Raw genomic sequence first — 11570 nt, 5'->3', positions numbered from 1 at the left:
TATATATATATATATATATCACTTTGAATTCTATTAAAACCATTTCAGTGCACGTGAACTGATGGCCAAGACCAGATGGTCGAAAATTGAGCTCGTTTGAATATAGGCGTTATATAGGTGTTATACCATCATCTCCTTTTTCTTTATTCTACTCTTTCTCTCTCCCCCTCTTTCTCTCTCTCTCGTGTTTACCGTATGGACCATATATGTAAGCAGTTCAGCTGCTGCTGCTGCTGCTCCTGCTGCCCTTCCTTCTTCCGACACCGAAGCCGTCCCCCTGCGTCGCTGCGTGGTGTTTGTGACGGCCGCGCACGTGTGATGGCGACTAGTAGGCATGTAACGAACATCACAACCTAGCACAGCCTTGCCGTCTCATCTCCCTCATCTCATTATACACCTAGGAACTTGCCCGCGTCTTTAGTATTTCTCGCGTGCGTGCGTGCGTGCGTGCGTCCGTGTATATCAGTGGCACAGTGCGTTCGCGCGTACGTGGGTGTATGCGAATGCTCGCGCGCGTATACAGTAATGGAAGCATGCGAGTTGGTATGCCAATAGTCGTCTGGCGTGTATTCTGGCTGGTATATGCCTCTTCCCCACTGTCTCGCACAACTTCCGTATCAATATCCGTGAACCATCTCCGCCGGTGCGTACATCTACAGTAACCACGCCCAAGATGTCGGCCGCGACACCTACGGCGACAGCAGCGACACTCGTGACGACAGCAGCGACAGCCGCGGTGAGAGCAGCGACACTCGCGGCGACAGCAGCGACACTCGTGACGACGGCAGCGACACTCGCGGCGACAGCAGCGACACTCGTGACGACAGCAGCGACACTCGTGGCGACGGCAGCGACACTCGCGGCGACAGCAGCGACACCCGCGACGACGACAGCGACACTCGCGACGACGGCAGCGACACTCGTGGCGACGGCAGCGACACCCGCGACGACGGCAGCGACACCCGCGACGACGGCAGCGACACTAGCGGCGACGGCAGCGACACTCGCGGCGACTGTAGCGACACCCGCGGCGATACCAGCGCGCGTGGCAGATCAGAGATACTTGGCCGGCAAACGCAGAGTGGCTTACATCATTAGAGAGCGCGCTGCGAGTTCGCAGACGTAACGGCTAGCAGCTGACGCCGCCAGACAAATCACCGACTATTTGTCTTTGGTTAATTGGATGAGGACTATACGCCGGCAGCTGCTAATACCAGCAGCGCCAATAGGGATTAGGCAGGCGAGAGATTAGCGCGGGGTGCTGCCGGCACGTCGGGCTGACATGCACGTCAGCAGTAGGAGCAGGCGCTGGCGCGGGAGTGAGAGAGAGAGAGAGCGCGGAAAGCGCTCTTTACAGACTGCTCAATCCGGGCACTTTTCTTGGAGCCGCGTCTCGCCGGAAAGGTGCCATTTAAGAAGCTTTGCTCCGATAACTAGAGGTATTTTCGTGTAATTTCCGCGCCTACGCTGGCATACGCCTGTCTCGCGGTGATCTGCGGGCTGCCACTACTGGCATATAAAGTTCAAGCTGATTTTCATCCGGCTTATGCAGAAGCGCTGCACTGTGCATGCGTGCGTGCGAGCGTGCGTGCGTGCGTGTGCGTGTATGTGCAGGGCACTCGTGCGTACATCTAAGTGCGTATATCTGAGTGAATACTCGTGGATATGGGCGTTTATTCGTTTGTTAGGAATAAAGGTCGACTAAAGGGCCCGTAGTCTATTACTGCTCCGGCGCACGAGCTTATTTGTTCACGGCGTTCAAGACTATAGTCAGGATTTTTAGGTCTCTGTGCGGTTCCTTCACTAGCCGTTGCTGCTACATAGAAATCCGCCATACAGCGTCCAGAAACATTTGTTGATTCAGCGAGTTGTGATAATTGCTAAAAAATGGGAATCGTTTGATCGGATTTGGCGCGCACATGTGTAGGACTGAACGCGGGTAAACAAGCAGCCGCGATGGAAACAATATGTATTGACTGAGATGAGAGAGAGCCGACAGCGGGCGCTTGCAAACAGAGAAACGCCATTTAGCGGCCAGCGATGTTGACGTTGGCGATAGCGAAGACGTAAACGAGTAATGGATACGCGTGATGCACGCTGCGAAGTTGACGAGGTTAAAGTTAAATATTTTCTCTACCGAGATAGGCTGTTGAGCCGCAGACGGAAAAATGGATATTTGCTTCGTGAGACGCGAACGCAAAGAATGCGCGCTGTTATTGTTATGATATATATATATATATGAGACTGGCGAAATTATGGATAGGCTACACATTCCTTGACGCACGTGTGATGATAATAATAAAATTTACGTGTTTTACGTTGAAGAAACAAATTTAAAGCGACATTTAGCAGATGACGGAGTAATTTATGTATTTCAAATTGGCGCATTCGTATCTGGATATTTTTCTCTGCCTAGTTCTTGTCCCGATCACTTTGCTAAATGTGTTACGAGTATCGCAGGCGTGACGTCACGCTCAGTATGGCTGGTTCGTAGCGCGGGTGCTAGATGACAATTACTGCGCTGCTTTCACACGCATTCAACGTCATCGTAGATTATATCTGATTATCCGATATCGCCTTTTTATGTTACCGCACGTTGCAAAATTCTCAAGATAATTATTTGTGACGTAAGTCTAATCTCGCGCTTATAAGGGTGTGTGCGAGCGTGCGTGTGTGTGCGCGCGCCTATACCAATATTACGCTACTCAACAAGAGAGCAAAACTCGCTAGAACCAGTATTGCAGTCTCGACCTTGCGCCCGGGTAGTCTTTCAATATAAATTATGGACGCTGGCGATAATTAAAAGCAGATTTTAATTCTGCCGAAATTAACCGTATTTCCTTTCTTATTGGGGGCATGTGTGTAACCCAAGGGTGTATCAACACGCACAATCCCTGTACACATAAAGGGACTCTATCAACACGACTCGCACTGCACCCTCTGTATTCTGGCCAAATGAGCATCCTTAATAGCCCTGTCAGTGAAGTGACACATATGTGATTTATTGGGAAACGGGTGGGCCTAGAAGACATGTGCCGGTAATGGCCAATTGGTGAAACCCGCCGTCAGAAGAGGCGGTCAGAATAGACGAAGACTGCTATAATGAAATTCACGATAAAACGTATATTTCTTATACGTTGACGGGGAGGTTACTTGCTCATGACTGTCATGGTTTGGTCATGATGATATTTAGTTTGAACGTGTCAGCTAGTGTAGCACGGCTATGAATTTTTTGAATTTTTGCTACTCGCGGTAAATTTTCCCGCCTTTTCTGAATTTTCAAATCATCGGTTACGGTCATAGAGATCCTATCATCCACTATATATAATAGAATCTCTATGTTACGGTAGCCGATTTTATGACGATGTAGTTATATTGCGACTAGTAATATCAGCTGTTATGCTAGCTCTCAAGTGCTGATTAGGTACAAATGTACTACCAACCGTTTCATGGTCAAATATTTGTTGATTATGAAATTTCTGATAACCGCACTAGCTCCTTCAGGATATATTTCCTGCCTGCCAGGATATCGGTATAACCGGCGATCAAATGTATATTGCGTTATCAGGTATCAGACACATACCGATTAGATACCAATCCCTAACAATTTATACGCTATGTAGTACATCTGGAGGCACGCTATATAAAACTATACATTCAGGTACCACGCCAATAATTGTACCAAGAATTAATACGCAGATAACACTAACGTACGTTCTCTGTGTGATCTAGCAACATGTTTACTTTGGTATTATTAGACTATTAATAGGCCTATAAGTATCAATGTGCACTCCTGTACAATACGAAAGCTTGGGTTGTAAATCTGCGTTGCGCTATGTGAATAGATATTTCGGTTGGTTTTTCTGAAAAGCCGTCATTTATTTGATACGTTTTATACACCAAATAGTATTATAAAGATTTGAATAATAATTATTATGTAGTAAATAACACCCACCTGTTTCAAGCGACGCCATTTTGCTCGTCTGTTTTGGAACCATGTCTTAACCTGGAAGCAAAGATAGAGCGGGAGTATAGAAAATGGTTTTACATGCACAGATTAACATCAGATGTTCTAGAGTCTAGACAATATCTAAGCAATTGTATTTTACATTCCCACAGATTTTTTTAAATTTAAAATGTAGACAGAACCTTATACGTACACAGACAAATTATTGCTGTGAACCACATAAGACTATTCAAATACAGAGTCATACACATTTTTTTTTTTTATTTCGACACATGTTACGCGATAGTGCCATCAGCTGTACTCGTACGATGAGCATATATAACATCCGATAAGCGAATACGAAGCAGTCAATTGGAAAATTATATTGAATTTAGATTTTCTGAATGTTCAGCATTATCGGACAGCGGATGGGCAGGCAGGCGTATACAAAGTACAAAACTACAAAAGACACAATTTTCCGTGCTATGCCCGCTTCGCCTACGCATGCGCCTAAATACGGCGGCTGACAGGAAATAATAAATTTAGGCGAATTTTCGCCGCTAGTTTGGCTTATTCCCGATGTAAAACCATTGCCAATCCTCGGCAATTTAGCTCCCTAGTAATTTCGGACTGTCACATTCTGCGTTTGAAGGGAGGAGAGACCATCGATGGGTCTTATGTCGTAGTGCGACGGCTGCCTATAGACTGGCCCCGCAAGTCGTTAAGAATTAAGTTGACGGCAGTCAGGTACCTTTGGTATCAGTCTATGACAGCCACTGACAAAATCAGAAGAGATCGAATAGATCCACTAGGCCGACTCTAGGTTTCTGTGTCGGAGCCGGGCAGACATTCAGCGACTGCCCGGAATGATTCTCCAAAGACTTACAAAAGCAGACTAGTTTTACGCGAAGTATACGGAACGAAGGAAGGATCGAGGGGCGAGGTATTCCGCTGTTGTGGCGTGTGTCCGTCAAACAACAGTGTTTGTTGATGGTGTAGGACGGTCGGTCCTTCCCTACGCAGTGAAATGCGACAAACACACCGATGGCCTGATGGAGCCTGGCATAGTCAAGAAGTAACAACTTAATCACAGGAAATTGTTAGCCAGAAACACACACACACACACACACAAAACTCTCTTCGCTGGATCTCTCGCAGCGACGTTATTAAACACCTGCAAAAATTGCGCTGCTTTTGCGTTTGTTTTCTGTATGGCCAGATGGCCTAATGTAGTACGGGAGTAACTAGATTTGTATGCGCTTGTTCGTCTGCACGCCTCGGCGCACCCTACTGAAGCTGTCGTCCATCGCCATCATCATCATTACCTTCATCATCACCATCGTCGTCGTCGCCGTCGTCCCAACTACAATGCCCTAATAGATAATGAAATTTTCTGTTCGTGTATTATGCTGGGGAAGAGGATGATTGGTACCGTGATTACTCACAGCAGTTCAGTCAATCCCGATACAAAGGTAGCGATACTAAACTAACTGCACGTGTAAGCATTAGCGGCGGACAGACGATTTGTAAGAGCGATCAAATGCATCGGAAAATGTCACTCACCGCCGCCTGTGATTGGTGCAAATTGTTTACGGGTTCACCTTGCTTGTCTAGCGTAATTCTATGATCGAATCACTTAGCTATCATAGTCTATCAGATGCTTTGTTATGTTACCCGGTATATTTGAAACCAAGTAGCTCTTGATTTCGCTAACATGAGTCCATGTTAGGTCATATATAGCGTCGTATATATATATAACTAGTCGAACATACACTGAGTGGGAAAACCCCAAAAGGTCTTGTCGTCGGGACTGCACTTAATTTCACATACACAGGTCAAACCTCCTTTGCACATTTTTCTACCCATGGCGAAGTTAGAATTTAGGTGAGCGATTGGGGTTAGTGGTCACTGGTTAGTGACGATGTATTAACATGATGGTGATGTTGTTGTTGTTGTTGATGATGATGATGATGATGATGATGATGATGATGATAATGAGGACGATGATGATGATGATGATGATGATGATGATGATGATGATGATAATGAGGACGATGACGATGATAGTGATAGTGACAACGACGACAATGATGACGATGACGACGACGATGATGATAATGGCAATTATGTTGTAAGTACGAGTATCTTACAGTTGATTTGAGCCCTGCACACATGCACGCATACCCGGGATCACGTATACCTGGCGTTCTGTTAGCTGCAGCAACTTGGCGAGACGCTTGCGTTCGGGCGGAGAGAGGTACTTCTGCGCTTCGAATTTCTTCTCCAGCTCCAGGGTCTGGTCGTTAGAGAATCTCACCTGTCCGCCCTTACGCTTGTGCAGCGGTCGCTGGAAGAAGGGACTCCACAGGATCGGCTTCGCTCCAACTGTCCGGAAACAAATACAAGGGGTCGTACGTGTTAGGTTATAGTTCCGTTGGGCTAGCTTTACTGCACTCACTTATGGTATTTTCAGAACACTCATAGTCTGCAAGCAGTCTGGCCAAAGTAAATAGCCGAAGCTATAGAATTTAGTATTAGAGCGTTGTTCGGGATAGCAGTCCAGAGATGCAGATAATCATATATGATCATTAATAGTCAATATGTGGAGCATATTATTCCTTCGGGATATTACTAAATTATTAAAGTTAAATATGAAATATAAGAGCTGTGCATTATGTATATATATATATATATATCACGAGTTAAATGTAAATTTAATTAAGCATTAGTTACATTATAATGACTAATTGTCATTAATTATACCCCTGATATATAATATAACTATATATATATATATATATATTATATATATATATTATAGAGAGAGAGAGAGAGAGAGAGAGAGAGAGAAAGAGAGAGAGAGAAATTAAAATAAAATATAGTACGTGCAAGGTATATAGTCAGAAGACAAACTTTCATTATTTCATATAACTATTAATTATATAATAATTTAATTAAAATTTTAATAATCATAATGTTTCTCTTTATCTATAAACCCTGTATGTATGTATTTCTATTATTTCATACACGTTTCAGGTACGTCTATGCATCTGTGAGACGCCGCGTAAACAAATAAATTTATGCGCGGCACTTCATGGTATAGATGCAGCCTACGATGTGTTCACAACGATAATGCTCGAAATTCGTGTGGCTAATTTCGGGACGTGAGAATAGAAAAAATCGAAAAACGGATTAAGACTACCTCGCAACAAAGTGGCTGCTTCGTTTCCTTCTCCGCGATTGCTTATGATCTTGAATCACGCGTTAATCTTATAACATACAGAGATCGAAGATCGATCGAGAGAGTCGAATCATCTGATTAGGGCTCGTCGGTTCTACATCGTATCAAATAATATGATAAGTATATATATAAATATATATATAATATAGGCTCTGTATTATATTTCGCCCGCGTCTATGTCGTCATTTGTATCCCTGATATATATATAAATATATATATATATATATATATATATATTATAGAGAGAGAGACCCTCGACGCTGGAATCCGTCTTCTTCCGGCGAACGGTTCCGGACGTGGTTCGCATCTTACGTTTCGTGGACTGCAGATGGAGGAGCCTTCCTGCGTACGAGGGAGAAGAGGCGCCGAGAATGATGAGCGAGTTAGCGCCTGCAACCGAATTCTTTAGATTGTTCATTCTTTAGACCTGGAAGGACTATGAGTAAGGCACAATCTAGAGCAATCCAGGAACGTAAAGTGATAAGGCCAGAGAGAGAGAGAGGAGAGAGAGGAGGAGGGAGAGAGCGCAGGAGGAGAGAAAAAAGAGAGAGAAAGAGAGAAGAGAGAGATGAGAGAGAGAGAGAGAGAGAGAGAGAGAGAGAGAGAAGAGAGAGAGAGAAGAGAGGAGAAGAGAAGATTCCGGTATAACCGGTTGACAGTTGCGCGTGAAGTAGCGGGCAGCGTAGTGAGCGCACCGCAATACACGGGGTCTGGCCGGCCACCGCATACACGTCGGCTGCGCGCTCATCAGCCGGCTGGCGACCACACCTCACACGAATCAGCTCTTCATAATGGCCGCTCTGTTATTGACGAACAGCGAGCTGAAAGCGGGAATGCCGGCCACAGTATATACACAGTTTGCGTTTCGAAACACCACGCTTCGAGGGGCGGCGGGGCGGGTTCAAGACTGGTGGTGGACAAAGTGATCGCGAAGGAAGGCCATGCGTGGATATATATGGACCCTCATTGGCACGCTCTCTGCCCAGTGTTTTTGTTCGTCGATGCGTTCATTAATTCTCAGTAAAAACCTAATTACGTATATAAATACTTTCGCGCTAAAAAAACTTTCGCCATGTTGTTTCGCGCTAAGTTTAGGGGGCACAAGCTTATAAGTTACACATCTAGTTCGGAGTCCTCAACCATGGAATACAGAATTCGAGAACGATCAATATATCCCGTTCACACTTCTAGCGCGGGACGGGGGGGCGTGGAGTGGCGTGCTGGGGACGGGGCATGCATTGCATGAGAATTGTATAAAGGATTATCGCGGCTGTGTAAGTAATTATAACTATTACCCACCATGGGTGCGTATTGTATCGAGACCACTGCGATGTGGTAACTGGTCTGCTCGGTGCGTGGGTGGGTGGGGGGGGAGGGGCGTCGTGCGTGCGTGCGGGGGGTCTGCGCTGCTGCGTCTGCTGGGGCTGCTCGTCGGTGCTCTGTCGTCTCGTCGTCGTCTCGTGGGTCGTCGTCTGCTTCGTGGTCTCTCGTCTCTCTCGTTTGGCGGTGCGTCTGCTCTCTCGGGTCTCTCGTCTCGTTCGGGGGGGGGGGTGCGTCGTGCGAGCTGTCTGCTGCGGTCGTGCGTCGTCGTGCGGCGTGCGTGCGTGCGTGGCGTGCTTGCGTGCGTGCTCGTCGTCGGGGGGTCTTCTGCGGGTGGCGTGCTGGCTCGTCGTGGGGCGGTGCGTGGGGGTGGTCTCTCCTCATCTTGCGGGTCTCATCTCTCTCTCTCTCTCCGTGTTCTCGTTGCTCTCTCTCTCTTCTGCTCTCGTCTCTCCTCGGTCTCTGCGTCGTGGCGTGTGCGTGGGGTTCTCTGCTCGTCGTCGCTGAGTCGCCTCTGCGGGTAGTCTCGGTGTCGGGTGCTCTGCGTGCGTCGGTCTCGTCATATCTCTCGTTTGCTCTCTCGTCGTATCTGGCTTTGCGCTGCGTGCGCGCTGTGCGGTGCGTTCTCGGTCTGCTCTCGTGGCTCGTCTCGTCTCATTCCTCGTGAGTCATTGTTCGTGACATGTAAGCATTTCCAGTTTTCACCTATAACGTGATCAGAAACCAGTATCGAATTATCACAGCAATCCTGCGCGACCTATACTGCTAATGATCACAGATGGCGTGATAAATGATGACTGAATGATTCACGTTACTGTCACTAGGAGGTTATAACTTACTCCACCCGTCATATGCTGACATGCGAACGCACTGGAGGGGACAGGCCGCAGACAGTCAATTGCAATGGGCTGTTGACTTACACCCTTTAATTGCCTCAGCTCATTTCCAGTCAAGGCGAATTCTATGAAACCTTTAAGCTAATGATTCCGTTTTTTAGTGTACATCAGCAAAAACGCTGACCATTTTTAATATTCATGTCATAGAGTGAAAATTTGGGGGTCGTACACTTATGTGGACACTGGGCACTTCAGAGTTGATACACATATGTGTACATCAAGTGCTAAGATTTACTGTGTGTCTGCGTGTGCCGTGGCGTGGAGGTTTGTTGTGGCGTAGCGCGTGTGATGCGCATGGCGTGATTCATATGCAGGCGACAAGGCATACAGGATAGACAGAATAGACAGGACGAATCAGACAGCCAGCAAGCCAGCAACATACAGACGTGCATAGCATTTACATACATACATACATACAATACATACATACCATACATAACATACATACATACATAACATACTACATCATACATACATGCATACATACATACATTACGATTACATACATACATACATACATACAATACATCACATACATACATACATACAATACGAATAATACATACATACTCATACAATACATACTACATACAATAAATACATACATAACATACATACGAATAACTTACATAATACATACATACACAATACCATACATACATACTACATACAACAGGGACAGACAGACAGACGAACGGACGGATAGATAGACAGAAAAACAGTCAGTCAGTCAGACAGACAGAACAGCTAGGAAAGGTGTTGGAATCGCCAGCGACATAATGCTCAGCCACAGCGCTGTGCTGCCTTTGTAGCGCGACCCACCAGACCAACCGATGCCGCATGGTCGTCGCAAGTACCAATGACATAGTTCACGCTAACTGCCTAATCGTGCGTCTATGCGTGCTTAAAATGGGTCTGATGCGCTTGTTTTGCGCTGAATAATTGACGAATTGGTTTTTCAATTCCGAACAAGAGCTCATCTAATCATTATATTATAGATATACAACGGTAGACGCATGGATATTTAATGCGGCCTGCTGTTTTTTTTTTTTTCTCGCACACGGCTCACATAGTCTGAATGTGCTCGCTTTGCTGGGATCGCACGGCACAGTAACCGAGCGATAAACGACCATTGTTGTGCACGCAAATTTGCATTAACGGACACAAGCTTCTCAATACGTGTTTACTGTGTATATTTATAGGGTAAGATAACTGGGGGTCGGGATGCATGCGCGTGATCGCCGTTCTATGTAAACTTGTGCGCGTGTGCGTATCGGTATATATATATGTATATACGTGTAAGATTGCATACTTGAATACGTAACACGTTTACGATTGAAGTAGCGGATGGTATCGATGCATGACAGGTATAAGCATGCACGCGCGCACACACACATACACCTGTTGCGCGCACACACACACACACACCAACACACACACACACACATACATACACACACACACATACAACACACACAACCACACACAACACCACACACACACACACACACACAACATAAGCGCAACACACGCAGACACACAGCACACACACACACACACACACACACACACCACAACACACACACCACACACACACAACACCACCTGAGCGCACCACAAACGCAGAACACGCCCACATTCCGCACGCAACACAGACACAACACGCACGCACGCACGCAGAACACGCTTATCGCAACGACACAGGCAACTTCAGCCCGCGATGCCCAGAGAAAGCCTGTGGGGTGCCTGTGCATGCAGAGGCGTATCGCGGGCGGCGCCATGGCTAGAGCGAGGCGTTATAGTACAGAGATATTGATTCCGGTGACACGCCAAATTATCACGCAGGGATGGGCTAGCGTGTATGATGCGTATATAGTGTGGCGTGGGTTATGGTGGAACAGAGTTAGAATTGACGAGGGACAAAGAAAAGAGAAGAAAATACGAGAAGAGAGAGAGATGGAAGGGGAGAAGAAAGAGGAGAGAGAGAGAGAGAAAAGATGGCGAGGAAGGAGAGAGAAAGGAGAGAGATAAGGGAGAGAGAGAGAGAGAGAGAGAGACGGAGAGAGAGAGACAGACGAGAGTAGAGATGAGAGAGAGAGAAGCAGAGGGGACTGAGAGGAGTTCTGAGTTATGACAACAAAAAATAGATTACTTTACAATGAATCCT

The 11570-nt window shown here is 46.3% G+C and overlaps 1 protein-coding gene across 1 annotated transcript in view; it reads right to left on the bottom strand.

The window, feature by feature from the left end:
• Positions 1–11570, bottom strand: part of LOC106807692 (hematopoietically-expressed homeobox protein hhex-like) — a 25071-nt gene that overhangs the window by 5038 nt on the left and 8463 nt on the right. The window contains exons 2-3 of the mRNA XM_014810122.1: positions 6147–6331; positions 3956–4006 (exon numbers count right to left, since the gene is read on the bottom strand). Of these exons, the coding sequence (XP_014665608.1) occupies positions 3956–4006; positions 6147–6331 (236 nt within the window). The remainder of the gene's footprint in view (positions 1–3955; positions 4007–6146; positions 6332–11570) is intronic.

Source organism: Priapulus caudatus, unplaced genomic scaffold (genome assembly GCF_000485595.1).
Source record: "Priapulus caudatus unplaced genomic scaffold, Priapulus_caudatus-5.0.1 Scaffold228, whole genome shotgun sequence".
Lineage (NCBI taxonomy): Eukaryota > Metazoa > Priapulida > Priapulimorpha > Priapulimorphida > Priapulidae > Priapulus > Priapulus caudatus.
The sequence above is the reverse complement of the archived record's forward strand: the minus strand, read 5'-3'. Positions and strand labels throughout refer to the sequence as shown.